Here is a 22576-nt window from a genome sequence, read left to right as displayed (position 1 = left end):
GAAGGAACAAAGTGTCTGCTTTGTCATGTCTGGGTGCAACCACAACGGATAACTTATCTCATAAAAAATACTGTGTGGTTGTGCAACTGAGGTCTTATATAAGATCTTTCAGATATATAGTCTCACACACACACACTTAGGCACAAAGATCAGCACATTCTCATGCTGTAGTATCTCAAACTCCATGACAACATTGTAGCATGTTGAAAGACTGCAAGCCAACCTGTGATCGTCAGTTTATCTGCTGTACTTTAAAGCAAACATGATGTGCACAACTCATCTGCTGAAGGCTATATTGCTATAGCTACATGGGTTTGAGTTGCATAGGATAAAAAACATAAGGGTTAGACATAACACAGGGTTTTGTCAAAAACATTATTTTTTCAATGTGTTTTAATGTGATTCAGTTGAGGCAAGAATAACAAACACCTTTGTATGAAAACTTGAGCTATTATCACAGATCCAGAAGTGAGTTGAGTCGCTTTACTTTAATAAAAATCCACACAGCCTGCATCCTCCACACCTGGTCACCCAATTATAGTTTCCTTGGAGATTCATTATCTGATGTGCATGAGATCTACTGCCTATCCATAGATGTTGTGATGCACAAAAGTGTTCCTAAAAAGCAGTCCTACTCAGCAAATATACAGTATGTCTACAAGACACAGATTTGAAAAATCTTGTTCCTGATAATAAAACCATTTGGTCAGTCCAGTGCAAGTCACTATCAATGACCTATTAACAGTATTTATCACCGATTGATCATATCGCTATTCTTTTGGTCATATGTATGAAGCAGCCAACCAGAGTAAACCTTATATCATATTGTTCATTATTGTTCAACATATCAGGCTATACTAAAAAAAAAAGGAACTGCACGACAGGGTTCACTGGCATAAACAGCACCCGTCCTGTAGCAACAAGACTGCATGTTCATGTGTTTTTGTGTACGCGTAGTTGCTCCATTAATTATCTGCCCAGTGAATTTTCTGAATATGATGAATGAACCCTACAGATTTGCTGACTAAACTGCAAGGCTGTGGCCTAGAAATGACTCTGGATTTCTAATATTTTCTGTCTTCCGGCTCCAAGGTTATTTATGCAGTATGGCACAGTGACCACAAAGCTGTGCCTGTGTGAGAAAAGGCAAAGCAATACATACAATTGTGGTCATTTCTGACACTTTTCACTTTTCTAATTCCAGTATATGAACAATTTCAATTATTAGCCCATGCTAATTTGTGGTCCTTTATTATGATGACAAAAAAACCTACAAGGAAACACTGCAAACTAACCTCCAACTAAATTAGTTCAATCCCTTTTTCAAGTACATTACTGGCACTCTCTCTGATTACATTTTTCCTTTTTCTAAATATTGGTCTTGCTAACCAACAATAATCTAAAATCCAAAGTTTGTTGGAAAGTCTGTCTACAGTCAAAAAAGAAAATAAAACAGAGTTTTCTAGTGTTTGATGGGATAGGAGTGCCAGTGGAGAGTTGGATGATACAGAACTATATTTTTGCAATCAGCCTTATAGGTGAAACTCCAGCATACTTGTGTGACACACCCTTTAGAAGCACACGCGACTGCTCAGCTGTAAACAATGGTCAAAATAGCACGTAGACTACTAAGAGCTGTAAACATTCATTTCACCTCCAGTATTAAAACCCTTCAGTATCAAATCAATGGTGAAAAATTCACATAGACCACTAAGAGCTGAAGATTTGTAAAGTTTTATAGCCTCCTGTGTTATGTTTCTGACTGCTTTACACACTACACAAAAGGATCCAGAGTTTTAGACCACGCATGTGGAGTATGAACAGTTTAAAAGTTCAACCCTGGCATCAGAGGGTTTTAAAACTGACTTACCAAATGCAAGATAAGACTTTTCCTAAACCAATGGTATGGTAATGTAGATGGTTATTCTTTAGCACAGGTAATAATAGACTGAACAAAAACTAAATTGTAGTGATTTTTCTACTGTTTGCTGAAAATGTTATCATGCTTCCTCTTAAAATATTCTTAATCTATTTTCTTTACAGTAAAATGTTTTTAACAAAATACATTAATCACAAGAATACACAGCATTCTCTTCTGTCAGATTTAAGTGAGACACACCCTCTCTACAGTCTCTTTTCTTCCTCTCCTCTTTCCTGTAAATGTGTGACTGTGGCAGTGATTGAAAAGTTGCTGCTGTAGAACTAATGGTGCCAACCTTGTCTTTTCTTCTCAGAAGTCCATGGACAAGGATCTTTGCTGGGCCATTTCATAGTTCCCTCTTCGGCTTCCTGCTCTGCGCACATACACATCATATCTTGCATCCTCCTCCTCCTCTTCATCCTCCTCCATCACTCTATCCTGCCGTCCCACTGCTCTATCCCCCATATTGTGATGGCCCTGCATTCGGCCTGGTTTCATACTAGGCCAGCTCTTCTTACGCAGACTGCTGTTCAAGTCCCTGAAGGGAGGTAAGGTGCTCTGGAAGTCCCCTCTGAAAGGGGGAAGCTCCATGGATCCCCTTCCCAGTCCATGTGCACCCTGACTGGCTTTGATGGAGTTGACAGAGGCCTGAGAGCCACAGTGGTGTTCGTGTATGCAGCGTGAGCCTGATGAGGATCTCCTGAGCGCCTGCAGGGACTGGAGTTCCTCTGATAACTCCCCAAGGTCGCCAGAGATCTCCTAAAAAAAAATAACGTTGTCATTATTACAATTTTAAAAGGCCATGACCATGTTCAGGTAATACTTTATCAAAGTGATCCAACTAACCTTGTCTCGGAGGGTAAAAAGCTCATAATGCGGAGGATCAAACACCTCCTGGAAGTCGCCCCGGTGAAACAGATTATTCTTGCGGACCAACACCTGTAAAATATGATTAAACACACTTGGTAAATTAACTATTTCTACACCAAAATTTTGTGGCATGATTGTGACTTGTCTGTTACCTTTTTTCGTGGCTGTTTGACCTGCACCAGGATGGAGACAATAAGGAGCAGCAGCACTACACCCGTAGACACACAGATTATTGTCCCGTGGGTCTTTGTGATCTGGTGAAAAACACCTTTGTTCTTTTTCTCTGGATGATGGAGAGAGGGAAAAGGAGAGATAAAAAATATGAGGGCCATTCAGATGCACTGAGAGTACATCAGTCATCTACCCATTGCCATCCCCGTCAGGACGGTCTGTATCTTTGGTTGCCAGGATTAGTTCAGAGGCTTCACTAAGTGTCAAGGCACTGATAAACAGCCATCCCAGTCAACTGAGGTGCATAAGAGCCACTTATCAACCAAAATACTTTTAGCTGGAAAGGTGCCTAAGATGATAAGAATCTACTTCCCCTACCAAGAGGAAATATTGTAGGAATTTTCTGTAGTGTCCAACATTGACCTATATTCACTGCTCCATGGGACCAGGGTGAAAAATTAAATCGGAGACTTGCCAGGATATTTGAGAAAAAGGATCCTCAAAGGAGGGTCAGTGTGACACAACAGAGCCAGACATAACATGCATCATCATATTGTCATACAACATGGCAGAATTTCAAAGGAAGAATCGGCACAACAGGTGTACCTTTGCAGTTGCTCTCATCCCAGGGAAAGACACAGTTTTGTATGCCGTTGCACACCAGAGAAGTGTTGATGCACATGTTACTGTGGCAAAAGAACGCACTTCCTGCACAGGGTGCTGAAAAACAAACACAGTTGTTTTAGTACGTGTTGCAAGCAAGCTGATAAAGCAACCAAAGAGATAAACAGTAAAAGGAAGTTCTATCTATTTCCTGTAATTCTTTGTACTCAGGTTTGTTTAATAGGGATTCCATTTATAAAGCACTTATTGAATTACATTTATGCTGCTCTCTTTTCAAAAGGATACATGGAAATCCAGCATTTTGTAATATTTTTTAAATATTATACAGTTTAATGCATTTTCTACAACTGCCACTTTTCTCTTAAAAACCTGCATTATTGAATAGAAAACACAAGTTAGTGCTATTACAGATCTGTTTGCAGTCCAGGCCACACACTGTACTTTCCCTCGCACAGCAGCTGTGACCAAACAAAAAGGACATTGGTGGGAAATGTAAAATGACAGAGATTAAGAGTAACTGAAGGAGAAACTCACGGTCAGCAAAAGATGTGAACAGCATACGGAAACGGCTGAGACGGCTTGTCTCATCAGCCCACATCCTCACTACTCCCACACCAGTGTCCAGCATGATGTCATTAGCTACTGTACTACAAAACTTGGCCTGCAAGAAACCACACATTATTTTCTCTCAGAGTTTTGGATGTGCAGTCTCATTGAGGCCAAGGTCTGTAGAACAGTTGCTATATATTTCTGATTGAAATGTGTGGCAAGGAAAGACGGACTGTTGTGTAGCAGAAGGAGAGAGAAACTCAGAACTGAGAGAATAATAAAATACTATATGCAACAAATAAAGTATATCAGATCAAAGGGCTTTCATTTTACAGTACATATTATATCATAAATGATTATTCAGTATATTACCTTGAGGTCCTCAATGGCGTTACTGCCATCATAAACAGCCACAAAGTTCTTCTTACATTCATTTGAGTTTTCCATCTGGTATTCCAAGAATCGCAGGTAAATCTGGAATAAAGAATGTGGAGGAGATACACGGTACATTTTGTTCATTTTTCATGCAGTTTAGTGTATTTTTCTTTGCTATAAGATGACATATCTGCATTACAGGTTCAAATATAAATCATTTCAAGCCAGGTTTACTGTATGTGCCCTAATGTTGACTGCTGGATTATCAGCCTATGTTCGCTTTATACTTCATGTGCACATACATGTATGTCAAGCTGCAGTCTGATTATTTGATGATAAAATACGTAAAATGCATTTATCTAGGGTTTGTGTGATAGGAAGTTGAATTCTTTGTCTTTATGATTATGTAAAGGCTGTGGAACAAACACCCATCACAACTGATGAAGAGGTATGGAGGACGCACAATGCACTGCAGGCTGGAGACTCGTCTTTTCAATCACTGTGTTGTCATTTTGTTCCCAATGAATAATATCCCCTCGCATCAACAAAAGGTTGTTTTTTTTGTTTTTCTATCTCCCCTTATTTCTTACCATACCTTTAATTTTCTCAGCTTTTCTCTCTTGTATAATCATCCTGATCACTCCGTGTCCCTGCCACTGCATTCTCTGTGCATCTTGTATTACTGATTATGTAGGAAATGAGTTGTGTATCAGCTACATGGCAAAGACGTAACAATATTAGGGGTGCAACTGAGGATTCAATTACTAAATAAATCATTATTTGTCAGTAATTTTGTTGACGAATCGATTAGTTGTGTGGTCTATAGAAAATAGTGAAAAATGTCTGTTACAATTTCCTAAACCCCAAGATGATGTTTTCAAATGTCTTGTTTTGTTAGAGTAATTGTCTAAAATCCACCATAAAACATTCAATGTATTATCTAAAAGACAAAGAAAAGTTGAAAATCATGGCATCTGAGTGGCTGGAATGAGGGAATATTTGGTATTTTTGCTTGAAAACTGACTCGATTATCAATATAATTGCAGGTTGATTTTCTTGTCAATCATCTAATCAGTTAACTGACTTATCCTTTGAGCTCTAGAAATGACTCTGGATTTCTAAACATGTTCTGTCCTCTAGCTATGGCACACTGACCACAAAGCTGTGCCTGTGTGAGAAAAGGCAAAGCAATACATACATTTGTGTACATTTTTGACACTTCTCAATTTTCTAATTCCAGTATATGAACAATTTCCACAAATTAATTATCTGATCTTCATAGACATCATCAGAGGGTTACAACAAATTAAAAACAGTCTATTACAGCCACCTGTCAAAAGTGCCCATGCTAATTTGTGGTCCTTTATTATGATGACAAAAAACCTACAAGGAAACACTGCAAACTAACTTCCAACTAAATTAGTTCAATCCCTTTTTCAATTACATTGCTGGCACTCTCTCTGATTAAATTTTTCCTTTTCTAAATATTGGTTTTGCTAATCAACAATAATCTAAAATCCAAAGTTTGTTGGAAAGTCTGTCTACAGTCAAAAATGAAAATAAAACAGAGTTTTCTAGTGTTTGATGGGATAGGAGTGCCAGTGGAGAGTTGGATGATACAGCACTATATTTTGGCAATCAGCCTTATAGGTGAAACTCAAGCATACTTGTGTGACGCACCCTTTAGACGCACGTGTGACTGCTCAACTGTAAACAATGGTAAAAATAGCACGTAGATTACTAAGAGCTAAAGAATTGTAAAGTTTCATAGCCTCCTGTGTTATTTTTCTGACAGCTTTACACACTACACACGTTTTTAGCAAAAATACATTTTTGTTAAAATGTATTTAACAAAACAATATACTATAGCAAATGCCGTACCCTGTTGTTTGTGGGGGCTCGTATAGTCCAGATGCAATCCACTGCCTGGTCTGGCCTCACTTTGTACTCCTCCTCCACCTGACTGGAACGGATCAGGCCGTCAGCCCCGGACAGCTCAAACTGACAATCTGCCCCACAGACGGTGACCGAGGACAATAACAAAGAGGCAGAGAAAGTGGAAACACACGAGGGAGAAAAGGGGGATTAGGGATGGCAGTGAGGGGAAAGTGCCATGACTTTGCATCACATGTTAATGTAAAAAAATCACTTGATCAGGTATGTATTTGCACTACCTGGGATAGGGTTTAGAAGTCCTCCCACATGCAGATGAAATTCAGGGTCTTTGGGGGGAAATCACAAAAATGAAGAGAGCTATCACACTAAAGGCCATCAACAGTCAGAATGCAGATATTCGATTGGCTAATAATAGCAGGGACATTTGATTATAGCATTATTTAAGCAGACCAGATGAACATTCAGTGAGTATTAGGATGGTGCAGTGAGAACACTGCCATACAGGGATCAATAAACCATCCCACTGCGTTTGCATCACCTGCAGTAAAGCTGTACTGGACCTGGAAGCCGATCCCCTCCAGCTCTTCATCACTGAAGAAGCGAATCCACATGAAGCGTCCGCTAGAGAGGACGAGCCCTGGGTTGGCTGAGCCACAGAAGCGATTGATGAGTGGCGAGAAGCTGAATGGACCGTCCCGCACCTCAATGTGGTCAAAACGACACTCAAAAGACGCCTCGATGTAGAAGGCGTCGTCAAACAGCAGCTCTATTCTCTGGCGGGGCAGGGCTGAGGGAAGCATGGTGGTATGTCACTTCTGCTGCCACAGAGGTCAGCAAGACAGATAATAAGACCTTAGAATGGCGATAAAAAATATCTGCTCCTTTAAGATTACCTTCAGTTTTGCTGATTTTTCATATAGTATTACTAGATCAGACTTTTGTGTGGCTTTGTTTTGTTGACTCCAATAGCAATTACAGTGACTTACAAAATGACAGCAGGGTTTGACATATTCTTTGGTGTGCAAGATAATGAGATAAGATAACTGTGAAAAAGTTATGTCCTGCCATCTTGTTTGTACTTTAACAACCATAGAGGGAAATGACTTTAGCATTGCATATAATGACTTGGTCAGAAATGGGCTTTGTTGCCAAGACAGACAAAACAGCATAATTTGTGACCAATTTATAATGAGCGATGTTGATGCCATTTTTGAAGGAAGGAGGCAACAGAAACAGCAGCTTGAATTCTTTGTCGTCTTGCACACAAAACAGATGAAATAGTGTTTGTGGTGATGTCTGCTCTCCATCAGATTCCCTTTAATTAATGCCAGAGCTCAAGAATCTGGCACTAATTCAATGTCCAAATCTATAACATTCACAAAATTAGAACATGAGCTACATTTTTGGATCAGGCTGAGGCACATATTGTTGGTTACCTTCCAGTACATAAAGGCACTCCTTGTTGGGAGGGTACGTATTCGGGTAGTTGGGGGAGCTGAAGGTGCCACCATCTGTGTTTCGTACCCAGTTCCCACAGTGACGAGAATGCTGTGGCTGTTGAGAAGGTTTAGCTCCTTTTGATCCTGCTCCACCATCTGCATGTGAAATGACATCCAACTGAGACATGATATTCTGACAGTAAATCAGATCTTTTCTTTAAAAATATACAGTTAACGGTACCACACAAAGACTAACGACATCTAAGACAGTGCTGTATGTACCTACCTGTGTAAAAACCTCACTAATCTATAGTTAAATTAGAACATGTGTCTTGATTTAATGAAGGTATCAATCATACCTTTAGTCTTTTGTGCCAGAGCAAATCCCTCCTCAATGACCAGGAGAAATATCCAGACTGTAAAAGAAGCCCAGAGTGTGTGAGGGGGTAAAATCGAGGAATAAAGGGAAGAGAGAGAGAGAGACGGCTTTGCAGAATTTCTGTGTCTTTGCTTGCTCTCTCCTCTGAATCCCTGAATGTATACAGCAGACCAGGGGTTTGGAATTCAAAAGCTTGGCAGGAAGAGAACAAGGACAAGCTGCTTCCTTATAACTCTTACTCCCATTTCTGCATCCTTCTTTTTCTTTGCTGTTTTTTTTTTTCAAGGTTTATATGTAACACAGTGGACAAGAGCTGGGACTGTTGACAATCTGCTGACTGCCATGTGTGCTGTGCAAGGACGTGTAGCGGCAAATAAAACATAGTCTCTGTTTCATGAAACCTTATCTTGTGCCACATTTGTGCCCTATTACATAAAATATGATCTAAATAGAGCATCTTGCCTAAGGTCAACGGGCCACTGAAATTTGCTTTGAGTTTTCACCAAAGTGGCAAGTTGACATGTTGGCATGTTGCTGTGCACGTCCAGTGACAAACTGAAAGTCACAGGACAGCAGTGCTAAACAGCTATGTGCTGATTTCTGGCCAACGGTTCTTTTTCTTTTTGATGATTTATTGGTTGCGCCCCTTCATGTTTTATTCCATGTTGCCATGTGTTATGTTAAAGTAAATTTAAAAAACGATCCAAGGATTACTTTCTATCCCTACTAATCTTGAGAAAACCCCAAATGAGAATCTGCATTATAGGCTGCTGTCACAAATACACTACTTCTTACAATGAAGCAGGCAGTGTTTTTGTTCAATGAAGAGCCATCTCCACAGAAACCATGTTCAGTGTGTGTGTGTGTGTGTGTGTGTGTGTGTGTGTGTTTGTGTGTGTGTGGAGGAAGAACTGAGGCAGCAGCAGCCTAAATCGTCCTCCTATCACTGGCCCACCGCAACCTGGTGAAAGGGGAAAATAAAATTTTTCCTTTTGATGAAAAATTGGGATTTTATTGATCTTCGTAGTTCTCTCGTGCAAAAAAACATAAAAAATATTACAGCAGTAAAACGTGGCGCATCGGGAGCTGTCACTTCAGCACCATGAAGGGTTCCACCAGAGAAACTTTCAAAACAAACAGATTAGTTTGGCATTTTCCTGTCTTTTCAAAATTGTCTATAAGTAATATGGATGTCGTAATCGCTGTGCAGTTACCGTGGAGTTTTTTTCTGTCTTTATTTTATTTTATTTATTTATTTATTTTTTTCAATAGCGTGATTGTGATGTAGAATTATTTTTGTGCGCGGATCAAAACCTAAAAATACCAGGAAGTTTGTGAACAACGCACACAAATGTGTCACAAAAAAAAAAAAAAAAAAGATTGATCACAGATTAGAAACGCCAGTCTCTCCTACATCTCTCACTCTCCCCTAGACACAGAGAGGAAAGGCACAGTTTCACGAAACGCCCTAAAATCATGCGAGTATGAATAATCCCACTCACCTACATGCATCCTCTCAGAAGAATTCCGTTTTCTGGTTTTGGATTTCAAACTTGACCAGGTTTGAGTCCCTCACATCCCCCTGCCCGTTTAAATCAATGGTCCGGATTAGCGCATGTTAGAACCACTGATTTCCAAAGTCCAACTTTCACCTTTTCATCCTAATCCTATTGGTCAATATGAGAGCGGTTTCTGGGGCAAAAAAGAGCTGATGAAGAACTTCTGATTTATTATCGGTCTTCACTTACAGAGAAAAAAAAACTGTGAGATGAGCAGAGTTTCCCTGCGCAGAGACGCTGTTACCGCAGAGCTCAAGTCTGTATCAGTCTGACTTCTCCTACAGATGATCTGTCTGCGGCTGCTCGCGGTTTTAAGATTGGGCTTAGTTGGCGCGGGAAGGGGGAAGAGATGATTGCGCATGTGCACAATCATACATGAGTAATAAGTGATATGATAATCCTCACATAGCCTGTCTGGCATATTGATGAATGCATTATGAATTAACATTTTATTTTAATTTAATTAGCTGATATATGGCAAGTGTCCAGAAGGACAAACACACACACACACACACACACACACACACACACACAAACACACACACACACACACACACACACACATACAGAGGACACCTGTGCCAAAGAACTCAGTGAGCATAAATCAGTCACACATTGAATTCCTATGTGTGCATTTCTATGCAGAGCAGAGAGCAGGGCACATTCACTGTTGTCTTTTCTCATTTTTCTGGAAGGACACAGAGCGCCTGCAGCCTTAAAAAAAAAGAAAAAAAAAGGCTGTCTGGAGCTGCAGAAAGACAAAAATGGAAGCCAAGAGTTGGTGGGATGGAAAGATTTTCCTTTGATGTGTTGCCTTATAACAACAGAACCTGTCACCATGTCCAGTGGCAGATTCGTGATTCATGCAGCAGCTGATGGTAATTGCTTTGAATCAGAGGCTTTGGACAATGTAAGGTTGCTCCTGGCAGCCAAAGGCAATCTCAGTCTGACAGATGCCTGAGTGTAAATAAGTGGTACATTCTAATATCCTCCCATCCTGGCCTTTCACACTCACACTTGGATGGTCATATGCATCTGTTGCCTACTACAAACCTATTTTTGTTGCTTCTTTTAAAACAGGCTGCCATTCCTCATATAAGTAACATAAGCCAAACTACGACTTAAGACAGCAGACACTTTAATTTCTACAAATGACAATTACAGGATGATAGTTAATGCTGAAACACTTTGCCACTGTAGCACAAATTCACTGAACTGACTTAGTAATGTCACTTACACAGCAATATCTATCTGACGTTTGCTAACATTAGTTGACATTATAGCAACAATAAGTTACTGGTCATACCAGACCGAGATTGTAAGATTGTATCAGCATTGTAACATCTTGGTGTATTTAATTAAGCAATGTTGTGTTTTATCGCTTATGAATTCAACTTACAACAACGACTGTGTTATCAGTATTTTCAGAAGTTACATAGTATTATTTTAAGTAAAAGTCCAGACGAACTATCAGTAAAATATAATTAAAGAATCTAAATTATCGGGCAGAATGGTTTCTGAATAGTTTCATTGTGACATAGGCTATTTTAGTGTTGGATTGATATTACTGATAAATTAAATGTGTAAGTAGTAAGATATATCATCGGGCTGTTTAATCTGAACAATTCATCATATGTTATAAGTTGATCATATGTAAAATATTTCTGTGCAAGGTAACTAGTATCATCAGATAAATGTAAGTAAAAAGTACAATATTTCCTTCCTAAATGTAGTTACATGAAAGTATATCAGAAAATGTAATTACTACTACAACGATAATAAAGTACAACTAGGTTAGATTTTAAGTACAGTAATAAAGTAAATGTACTTAGTTACATTCCACCGCTGTTTACCAGATACAAAAAGTAGATGTGGCGAGATCAATACTTTTCAACCAATGTGTGTAAATTTATGTTGAAAACCCATTATTTGTGTTTTCCCGGATGATAATGATCTTTCCTTCCCTGCTTCTTTGAATTTATGATTCTCACATAAAACTTCTCAAACAAATTCAAGTAAGACAGAAGAAAAACTGCAGCCACCAAACTTCACAAACAATCGGCAAACCACAAAGCAACACATCCTATCAGAAAGCCCATGGGCCATATTTTCAAAGTCTCCAAGGCCATCATTATTCAGTAAGGTGGGACCAATTTTTCCTCAGCAGTAACAACCTCAGGGTAAATTAATTCAGGAGGAGATGAACAAACTCACCCACACAATATATGCACCATCATAAAGTTGCATCATCTGGGCCTGTGTTTAAAAATGACACTGCTCCCTTATGATTGATGACAAAGTGAAAGTGTTGCCTCAGAGACGCATGAATCATTTAGTTTATAGGACGTGTTTGGTTTGGGAGGGCTGCTGAGACACACTGCCTCATCCTGAGCTGCCTGACATTTGAACCACAGCGAGAAAGTGCAAGTGACGGGTCATCGACAAGCTCCGATGAATACCAGCTGTTGCTCTCGTGACCAGAGGCCACAGTTGGCTACTATCACTGTTTGTCACCCTCTGTCCGTCCGTTGCCCGAGCCACTCGTAAACACACATGCAAACTGGCAAACCGACAGGCTAAACATACACCTATGTTTACCGCACATCAAAGGTATTAAAATCTGCATCTGTTGCCATGGCAACCGGGCTGGTGTCTTGCCTGCTTCTTCTAAGGCAATCAGGGACCCAGGAAGCAAAGGTTTTTACAGGGTTTGACAGAGACGAGGATGAAAGCGGAACAAAAGACAAAATCTCCCGGTCTGTCTACCTGCACTGCTGCTGCTAGTGGAGGAAAAGCTTTGTGTTATAGTAACGTAAAGCCAGTGGGAATACTTTTAATCCCCCTGTGAGTTACTGTAATGTTGGGAAAGCTTTTGTAATACCGAGGTGTCCTTGAATCTTTAATTTGCCTCGTCCATGCACACTACTGCAGCCCTGTCATTTTTCTGGGTTTTCAGGGTGTTGAATGTATGTGGGTTCTCTGTGTATGAACTATTAAACAAGCTGATGAAAAACAGTATTCTACGATGTAAATGCAATGTTCCTGATTTGCTTAATTGTATGGTTGAAAACAAGTTTGCTGTTTTGTACTTACTGAAATGCAACTGAAGCTTTGCAGAAAGCTATTGTCGTTTATTTTGGCAAAACGATCTATCTCAATCTCATCTTGTTCAACTGGGCACACTTTATCTGTGGAGGCAGATCATGTAATACAATAGAAAGTTCCAGAAGAGCTTCTCACGGAGCCAGTGGTGAGATTATTGCGCCAAGTTGCAATTTTAACATAATTTATGAATTAAAAAAGTTGAAGAAACCTTTAACTCTTGTATCAACAGCAAGCAATGCATGGTGAATGGCATAATTAATCCTAAGTAAAGCTTATAACAAAGAGTAACTGCACAGAAGAACATCATCTCAATGCCAGTGCCCAAAACCTCATATAACCGAATCCTCAAAAGTACTAACACTCCTCCAGCAGCTGTACATAAGACTCATGCATTACATGTAAGAAAAGAGGTCAACTGTGATGTGAAGATAATCAGACAGCTTTTTGTAATATCACAACCTTTTTGGCAAATGCATGTGTAACCATCGAAAGGAAGGAAGCGACAGTAGAAGAACTAAAGGAGGACAATGAATCCTAAACTGTTCGTTTGCAGGACCAGGGTTGTAATTAGCATTTTGATTGGAGTCTTACCCAGGCAAGTGATTGCTCCTATTAGCGTGTGCTTAAGGATGAAATTAACATCTTTAATTTGGCATAGTCTACAGTTGAGTGAGCCAGGTGACTCGGCTGCACACTCCCTTCATTCTCTCTTTTTGTTGTCCTTACTGTGAAAGAACACATGCATGTACCGTGTGCATGAGTGCATGTATGTGCATGTGCGTGTCTTGTATTGCAAATAATTTTGGTTGTCTGAAAAGAACAATGAGCTTTTAAGGACAGGGTCATTTTTAAGGTCAGGGATTACACAGCAGGACTTTTCATGCAGTTCAACAGAAACGTGTCACAGTGAGGTTAAGAGGTTTCCAAGCACATAGTAATACACTATCTGGACTTGCTTTGAATCCGTGCCAATGTTGCTCGATCTGCTGGTCGCAGTAAAACACAACAGATTGCTGAATTTAGAGGAAAAGCACTTTTATCAGCTTCCGAGGAAAAGTCATTAAGATACCACCACGAGCCTGTGATTGGCAGGAAATCCCTGTGGATTTGGCCTATTACTGTTGATGAGGAGGCACAGTAGCCTACAAGTCCCGACTTTAATAGGGTGGAACAGATTACTGCTTCCCAGTGACTTCTCATTTATCATCACATTGATTTGTTTTTTTTGTTTTTTTTGGTCCTCTCAGACACATTTTAGCGCGACAGATTTTATTGCCTCTGCGCCCGCCATAAGCATTTGATGTTACAACTGCAGATTATGTTCCAACTAAACACCCTCATGCACAGTCCACTGTGTTAAATCCTACAATCAGCTGGGGACACAAACACAGGTCATATAGTATCTCAAAAAATACCTTTACCTCAACGTACCTTACACATAATTTACTTTTTTCCTTACAGCTTTTCATCAAAACCATTCTCTACGTATACATTTTACTTGAAATTTAATCATCACATAGATGATGCCTTACATAATAGTCAGCTTAAGTTTAGAAGCCAGACTGTCCCAGCAGACCCAGCCACTGAGAGTAAACACAAATATCTTATTCCTAGACAGATTTAGATATATGTGATATCATTCAGCAGGGAGATGCTGAACTCCATTGTTATCTTTGGCCCATATGACAACAGATTAGAAGAAACAAAAAAAGAAGCAAGAAGAATGACCTCATCCAACAAATGTCATAAAACAAGTATAGATTAAGCCTTCGAAAACATTCCAAAGTCAAATCCATTGCCAGATAAGTTCGGTTGGTTACTACACATTTGAGACAGAGCTTCTTAATTCACTTTCTCCCCAGTCCTGTGCCTTTACATTATTTGTATACTTCTCTGCTTTCCAATCTCCATAATCTGTTTATGCTCATCCTCATCTCCCACTGAAAGCGTAATCTTTTCTGTATTTATACAAATTCACATATGGTTTGTTGCGTGTGGAGTCGCATTTGATATTTTCCAAATCATCATAGACAGAGGGACTTGCACAAAAACAACCACACACACACACACATCTCAGAACTTCTCCATTGCCATATATCTATTAATTGCAAAACTTTAGTTTCACACAACTAGACGCAAATGTATTTACTCTCTCAATTTCTTCTTCTAGTCTTTTGCTCCTTGTGAGATCAAACCTAAACTGCATACAAGTGTAAATTTATATTTTATGGGGTAAGGAATGAGCTATTTTGTGATTTGGGATATGACATCTGGGAATTTGTTCCTTGAGGCATCTTCCTCATGTTAAAAGATCTGAAGTAAACCAGGAATCAACAAACACTGTCACTAAAACGTTTTTGGCAAAGCACACTACAGACGAGGAGAGGGGATTTGTGAGAAGTTGATGAGCTGAATTTTGGGTGCATTGCTTAATGGTAGAACTTATATACCTGTTGGCTCGGCAAACTGAAGCATGCAAGACTTTCTAATTCAACAAATGATGTCATAGACTGTATTTCCTGTGATTATTTTGCCAACAGAAACAGCCTGAAATATTACTTCAGAAAAACGGTCACATTTTCTGTCTGTTTTGCTTCTCTGTTGCCAACTAATTTAGAAATTAGCTGATGATTCAACTCATTATCCGTTTTTATATTCAGGTTGTGTGCTTTCTCTACCATTACCAAAATATATAAAAAACAAAGACATCACAGGTTAAAGTAAGAAACCAAACAACCTTGTCCTGCTCATTTTATAGAAACATTATTTACATTTACATTATTTCTAATCAAGCACACATGGCTAAGCACATCAACAAGTAGCAGACATACATAAACACACTGAATGAGAAAACTGTGCCCTACATTGTTTCTGAACATAATTTTACACAAGGAATAATTGGCTCCCATGTGTTTGCAATGATCAAAGCCAAATGGGATCTAGAAACACTGCTTAAACATAAAAATGACTTCCTCTTTTCCTCAGGTGTTATGGACTGTGCACGCCTAACTCAGACAGAAGACAGACTTTACTTAAGGTCATACCAAAGAATCTGTGCTCATACGTGCACTCGTAAATGTGTACACACATGCACTAATATTATCCTGGATGCCATATGAGATGATGTCTCTCCCAGCAGATAACATCATTCCCCTCATGACCAGCAGGATATCTTCATTCAATTTAAACATTCTGCTCTTCCTAAATCTTACAGCATATGGCCAATCACAAGGATGTTTCTGGAACAGATGGCCAATGGTAATGACCCTTATGCAAAGTACAGTTAAGCCCAGGAAGACAACTGAAAGATTAGTCTGCTTCTCACCAATTAGGGCCTTCGGAAAAAAAGAGATGGATGTTAAAAACAGGAGGAGATAGAGATTAGATTAAGTGAAAATTCAACTTAGGTCACTTATGTTTTCTACATTATAGCTTCTCAATTGCCCTATCATAAATTAAATATAGGCAGATACGTCTGGGTTGAGATTCTAAATATTTTTTTTAATGGGGTCATTACAATATTCATAGTTAAGTTTTAAAAAGGGAGATTCTTCATCCTGACCATAAGCATAAAACCCAATGTTAAACAAAACCACAGTGCTGATGCTCTCATGTCCCTAAGTTGATCAGACATTTTGGCCATGTTCGACCCACAAATTCAGCAGGCAAGTAGAGCAGTGACAAGCTTTACTGCAGTAGCAAACAGAAATCTTCTTAGCATCGACTGATCTGTGGATGTGGCAGCAAGCCTGGAGGAGGATGAGTTCAATGCCACTCTAGGTTCCTCAAAGATTTTTTAATGTTCAGAACATTTTTTAAATGAATTTAATGATTTTAGCAATGACGGTAAGATGATGACTTATAAATAATATTTTTTGTCAAGTAACAAACAACCATTCGTGCTATTGGTGGATATAAAAAAGATGGATAGGGTGCAGCTTTGCAGGACAGCTGTCTGGGAGTCCCATGTTACACAAGCAGGTGCAACTTTCTCTGCAAATCAGTTCAATCTTGGCTAATAATTATCAGTTTGTGCTCGGTGGAATTTTCAGTTATACAGTAACATTACATAAGAAATGGGCTAAGTGAATGATTCATTTTTTTTTTTAATTTTTTAATTAGTCTGTTGAGAAGTATCTGTTGTAAATAATAATAATAATAATAATAATAAATGATGGGAAATTGTGAGGATTTTTTTTCATGTGATACCAGTTCAGTCCTCTGATTACTTGTCTTTCCTAAAATGCTCTGAACTTGACTGCTTTAGGGAAAAAGGGCATTGTGCGTGCATCTGGCTGTTAACATGCTCTTTGCCTCGAGATTTATTTCTCCCTTTTTTCCCCACTTTTTAATTTAGTCAAATATACAAAGCTGGTCTTTGCAATCAAAGGCTAAGCACTTGTAGGAAGGGGCTTTAGAGACATAATTAAAAGGCATGAGTAAGAGAGGGCAGCTTTGGGTACAAAATGACAGAAAGTGGGAATCTGATACAAGGTTGCTTTAAAATATCAGAAACTTAAAGAGGGTGATAAAAGAACAGAGAAAGGAGAAAAGAGGGAAAATTGAGAAAAAAATGTGTCATAAGACTAGACTAGTGGATTAACTGTCAGCCAGTAAGAACAGGGGACACAGGGTTAGAGGGCATTAGTGGTTCTCTATGTCCTCACATACCCAGAATACATTTCAGCAGTTAAGTAAAGGTATCAAACAACTATTAGTATCTGACTGTATCTAGAGAAGGGGGAGTAAACACTACTAAAAGTATTGTTGATTATTAAATAGATTTTCGTGTAATTTTTTTTAAGGAAATGTTGTTTTATGTTACTGGCAAGAGACTCAATATACAAATCCACATTTGTGAAGGAGAAACAAGAAACCAATGTAAATACATAAAAACAAACAAACAAATAAAACCAAACTTAAAACAGAAAAAAGACAAGTTCAGACAACAGAAAGTCCCTGGTGAGAGATGTGACTTTGGATGATGAGACTTTATAATGCAGTTTTAATTACACACCACACTACTGCAACACTGATTAATTCCAACGACAAATTGTACTAGTTGTGTTGACTCTCTCTCTCTCTCTCTCTCTCTCTCTCTCTCTCTCTCTCTCTCTCTGTCGGTCTGTATGTGTGTGTGTTTATGTAAGTGTGCTGGTACATTTGTAGGAGATGGAAGTCAGTGAGGATAGCAACAGAGATAGACATTTGAAAATTATTGTTGAACTTTGTCACTATCATACTGCATCTTACACATTCTCTAAAGTGTATATATATATATATATATATATATATATATATATACTGTGCCAGTATTATAAATAAATATATATGTGGCCAAGTTCTTCCAATATCAACTAGATTACATTCAGTAAAGACTCACGAATCGATAGCAGTAATGTGACGATAAAAACTATTTTCCCAGTCAAATCACTGAACAACCTTTGATTTTAGTACTAGTGACACATTTTCCTGATACACACCTGTAGACCCATTCAAAGTCACTCCATGAGGTTTTTCAGTTAGGTGTAGCCGATTACAAACGGTGGAGAGTACTGAAGTACTTCTCCTAAGAATACCAAAGTTTTTGGGTACTTAGTCACTTTAGTATTTCCATTTTATACCAAGGCATTGTGTCATTCTACTCCACTGGGCTAAATTTAGCGGGTAATAATGCACTGTTTACACCTCTACTCATATTTGTGTTCTTTAGTTAGATTAGTTTGCAAGTTCAGTTAAATATGTAACTAACCACTATTTTGTGTAAAATCGGTTTTGAAGGATTGAAAACTGGAGAGGTTTAAAGGCACTTAATGGACTGGTTGAACTAATACATCACAGTCTAGATACACTCACTAAATGCAGGAGCAGGGGTTATTTGTTCAGGTCTGTGCTCTGTGTTGTGCAACATCTTCTTATGGCGCATTAAGCTGTTTGTCCGCTAAGTGGCGCTAAAGGCTCAGACAGCCTGCGCGGTCGCGTGGTTTGACCAAAACGAGAGAGCCCTCTTCTTTGTGTTGTCTGCTCAGTAAATGATGGATGATATAACAGCCTTAGTGTAGGTCTTATAATACATCCATGAGATGAACACATGACTGTAAAGCTGCGTAGGTTTAAACAAAGCCAACATGTCAGACAGACACCGGGCGCTGCCGTCATGGATGGCGAAGAAGGAGGAAGTGAAAAAAAAGGAGCCGCTGAAGAGCAGGAGGAGACGGAAAGTTGCGAGGTAATCGACGTAAATAACAAAATAGAGTCTGGTTTGTGTGTTTTGGTCTGTAGACTCATTTGAAAAAATATGCACTGGTGTGTTTCCAGAGCTGCTTTCTACTGTATGAACGAGAAGGAGCTGGTAGAAGCTGCTGTGTCGTATCTTACCAACGGTGCCTGCGAGGATGTGGCTCTTCCCACGGACCAAAAGGTGGCGATGTTTTCTCTCTCTCTCTCTCTTTTTTTGCTCAGTGTTTCCGTTTTGGGAAAAAAAAAAACTCCTTGTAGAGATATGAATATAAATATAACTTCCAAGACACCATGAACTCACACAAGTCAGGACCAGAGTACTGCGTAGAAATGTCCAAACAACAAAGTCCCAAACTGGAGAAGCTACTTGGGCATCATTTATAATAAGATCTTTGGACCATACAACAGAATTCATTAGTCACTGAACAAATAGTGCTGGAGAAGTCAGAATAAACACTAACTGAATGATCCATCTTGCTCTCTTTTCCAGGCTTTATGAACAAAGTTGGCAAACTTCAACACATCAAAATTTAAGAACCATTCCAGATTTTGATCATCTGTACCCCAGAATATTTTTTGTCAAGGCATTTCATAGAAAAGTAGCTCCCTTAAATTATTATAATTTGTACAAGAGAACATGGGACTTACTTTCCACGTCACACAGCTCCTGAGTGTTTCTGAATCTGTATCGCCCCAACATTTATGGCCAGAGGAAGATAAAGATCTTTGGCATCATTTCTCTTCAAACCTCAGCAACAGCTATGAATGAAGTATAAAAATGAGGACATGCCAAAATTGTATCGTATATGTGAAAATCAAATGTATTTGGATCACAGCTTTTTACTTATCCACAATACATTTTGTACATTGTACACATTTACCTGCACACAGCCCCAATTTGTGCTGTACAGATAACTAATGTAAAAAAAAAACAGTTTTGAATCATAATTCTCACCATCTTTTTTCTGTACCATGGTCTAAAACTTGCCCACACAGGTTGAGTTTCAGGACAAGGAAGCAGACACCACTGTGAAGATAAGGGAGCAACCTGCATCTTCAAAAACAAAAGCAAAGCCAGTCACAGAAGAGGACTCCTCAGACTGTAGTGATGCCCAGGACGCGACATATGTTTCAGAAACAGACTTGGACATTACTGAGGTGGAAACAGTGCCATACACCGAGAGCCAGCGGCATCAGGGACCTGAGGGTCAGAGGTCGGGATCAGTTCAGAATCACAGTGGTCTCAAAAACATTGAACTGGTGGTTGAGAAAAGAGGAGAGTGCCTACAGCCACCAGCAGATACAGGGGATGATGATGCCTTACGGCTTGTGCGAGAAATCTTTTTCACCTGATGAAGAACTTCATTGAAAATAGCTGAGATGTGTTCACAATGAAGGAACAATCTTTTTCTTATAAGGGAATGTTACTTGAATTACAATTTCCCAGTCAGTACTTGTGAATGCGCACAGCTCCTCCATCAAGCTACAAATTGGAGCATTGATCCTTTAATCGATGGCACTGGGGTGTAAAATTTGGCACAGCTCAATAGAAAGTGGACGGAGAGACTGACGCTATTCACCAACACTTTTGCATCAAAATGAGGTGTAAATGCTGGTTGCTAACTCAGCCGGGACACTTTTGCTGTCGAGATAAATAATCGTGCTGATCCTTTGTGTTAAGCTGTGTGTATATAAGCCCAATACTTTCTGACGTTTCAGTGAACAAAGTACTGAACATTTTACACTTAGTTGCTACTCATTTACTGAGCACAATACTGTAGCTTTACTCGGGGCCTCTTTGTATGAGGGCTTGCAAAAAGATCATTCAGGAATCAGTGTCAGTGAAGCAGCTCCAGTTTTTGTCTTGATGTCACCTCAGATTAAAGCTTTACATTCACACAGAACTGTAAAAATCATATAATATAATATTCTTATATTTATATCTGTGTAAATTTACTGTGTGTTATACATAACATTATGTTCCAGTTTATTTTAAAAAATGATGGTAAACTGAAATACAGTTATAATATCTATCAGGTGTGTTGTTTTTTTTTTTGTTTAATTTGTTTTTTTTGGTTTTCATCATCATTTGTCCCAAATGAAAAGATATATTGAAAACATATCAAAGAATATGTAACAAAATAATTTATTTACAATTTAATTTACAAAAAACATAGTTTGGTTATAGCTGCATCATGTACTTTGTCTTCATGATTCAAGTTTGCTTTCTGTTAACAAGGTGAGAATGACTTTTCCTTTCTGCTAATTTTCTTGCACACTAACAATCCTACACACCCGACTCAGTGGTAAAGCTGAGGCAGGGACAGTTCTATTTCCAGTCAGACATTAGCCTCCTCCCTGATACACAGGTAAGCACAGTTGTGATAACCAGCTCAACCTGCACACCCACACACATATAGAACCAGAGGGTCATGTCTTGCCAGCTTACATACGGCTGATTGAGTAGCAAAAAAACAGTAATACCAGCGAGGATGAGCAAGCTTGATGCAGCCTGGCAGGCCATGCTAAACCACAGTGCTGCTCTGTCTTTGGCGTAGGCTGCTAACAGCATGGCCAGCAGGGCAAAGGCCACCAGCACCACTGGAATGTATAAACCCAGGAAAACGACCATTCGGATGATGTTAATTTTTATCTCAGAATCAGCTCCCCAGACAGGGTTGCAGTGCAGTTCATATTCATGTCTGAGACAAATTCGAAAGGGACTGATGAGGACATCATTGGAGACGATGAACACACCAGCAAAGAACACTAGGGACATTAACACCTGAATGAAGATGAGTAGGAGAAACATGGAAATCCAAAAAGAGTGCCCTGTGGGACTCTTCACAGAGAGAGCAGCCATGACAGAAGCCTGGTGAGGCTGTTTGACCTCTGGCCTGTAGGTTGATATTCATATTGACAGAAATCAATACAAACAATCATTTGACAAACAAAAAACATTTAACTGACAAAATTGCCCATAAATTCAAGAGTTCTGCATGAACTTACCTCATTATCACCTGAATGATCTTCAAGAATGAGCTTTGAGTGGGATCCCTGTCAGCTTCTCAGCCTAACACGCCTGTGCTACAGCAGTAAATGTGTCAGAGGTTTAATATTCAACTTTGAGTCGGTCAGCTGATCAGCATTAGGTTACTTGCACTTTGTATTTATATGAAACCAACATTTAGATCACTATCTTTGGTTAAAATACAATTATCAGTTCAAAATTATATAATGTTGATCATTTTTTAAACATAGTTTAGTGGTGATAATTTTGAAATGTGACACAGATGTTAGTTGGTTAAACATAGGTTTAGTTGTTTACTTACGTTTGCGAGGCCACGATGTCGGTCTGGCTCGGGAAGTGCAGTGTTCTTCTATGCAGTTGGTGGCGTGCACGGGCCGTGAACGCGCACGGTGCGCAGCAGCGTCTGCAGACTCAGAG

General features: G+C 39.2%; 2 protein-coding genes across 4 annotated transcripts; one reads left to right on the top strand and one right to left on the bottom strand.

Annotated features, from left to right (window-relative positions):
* Positions 1 to 375: 375 nt before the first annotated feature.
* On the bottom strand, positions 376 to 22567 carry neto2b (neuropilin (NRP) and tolloid (TLL)-like 2b). Of its 3 annotated transcripts, none has more exons than XM_087173398.1 (12): positions 22461 to 22567; positions 22138 to 22215; positions 7843 to 8261; positions 6945 to 7193; positions 6685 to 6732; positions 6392 to 6519; positions 4508 to 4609; positions 4121 to 4247; positions 3569 to 3682; positions 2944 to 3074; positions 2768 to 2860; positions 376 to 2680 (listed from the first exon to the last, which is right to left on the bottom strand). In XM_087173398.1, the coding sequence occupies exons 3-12, from the start codon at positions 8030 to 8032 to the stop codon at positions 2231 to 2233; spliced, it is 1632 nt and encodes a 543-aa protein (XP_087029524.1). In that variant the 5' UTR covers positions 8033 to 8261; positions 22138 to 22215; positions 22461 to 22567; the 3' UTR covers positions 376 to 2230. The 3 variants fall into 3 exon arrangements, with proteins under 3 accessions (XP_087029524.1, XP_087029525.1, XP_023259657.1); XM_087173399.1 differs by having other exon boundaries at positions 22138 to 22210; XM_023403889.2 differs by lacking the exons at positions 22138 to 22215; positions 22461 to 22567 and adding an exon at positions 19777 to 19907 and having other exon boundaries at positions 7843 to 8001; positions 8205 to 8261.
* Positions 18851 to 21164, top strand: LOC147819244 (uncharacterized). The gene is made up of 3 exons (XM_087173401.1): positions 18851 to 19117; positions 19207 to 19309; positions 20125 to 21164. The coding sequence occupies exons 1-3, from the start codon at positions 19017 to 19019 to the stop codon at positions 20479 to 20481; spliced, it is 561 nt and encodes a 186-aa protein (XP_087029527.1). The 5' UTR covers positions 18851 to 19016; the 3' UTR covers positions 20482 to 21164.
* Positions 22568 to 22576: the final 9 nt, after the last annotated feature.

This window comes from Seriola lalandi, unplaced genomic scaffold, assembly GCF_002814215.2.
Source record: "Seriola lalandi dorsalis isolate HSWRI2012SDOR001 ecotype SW California unplaced genomic scaffold, Sedor1 jcf7180002054188, whole genome shotgun sequence".
NCBI classification, from domain to species: Eukaryota; Metazoa; Chordata; class Actinopteri; order Carangiformes; family Carangidae; genus Seriola; species Seriola lalandi.
The sequence above is the reverse complement of the archived record's forward strand: the minus strand, read 5'-3'. Positions and strand labels throughout refer to the sequence as shown.

Bases quoted from the DNA above. Each gene is read 5' to 3' on its own strand.
- LOC147819244 (XM_087173401.1), top strand. From the start codon at position 19,017: ATGTCAGACAGACACCGGGCGCTGCCGTCATGGATGGCGAAGAAGGAG. The intron at 19,118-19,206 runs GTAATCGACGTA...GTGTGTTTCCAG, and splicing joins AGGAGACGGAAAGTTGCGAG to AGCTGCTTTCTACTGTATGA. The intron at 19,310-20,124 runs GTGGCGATGTTT...TTGCCCACACAG, and splicing joins CTCTTCCCACGGACCAAAAG to GTTGAGTTTCAGGACAAGGA.
- neto2b (XM_023403889.2), bottom strand. From the start codon at position 19,828: ATGTTGGGGCGATACAGATTCAGAAACACTCAGGAGCTGTGTGACGTG. The intron at 8,262-19,776 runs GTAAGTCCCATG...CTTCTTTTACAG, and splicing joins GGAGCTGTGTGACGTGGAAA to TCTGGATATTTCTCCTGGTC. The intron at 4,610-6,391 runs GTACGGCATTTG...TCTTTATTCCAG, and splicing joins GAGCCCCCACAAACAACAGG to ATTTACCTGCGATTCTTGGA.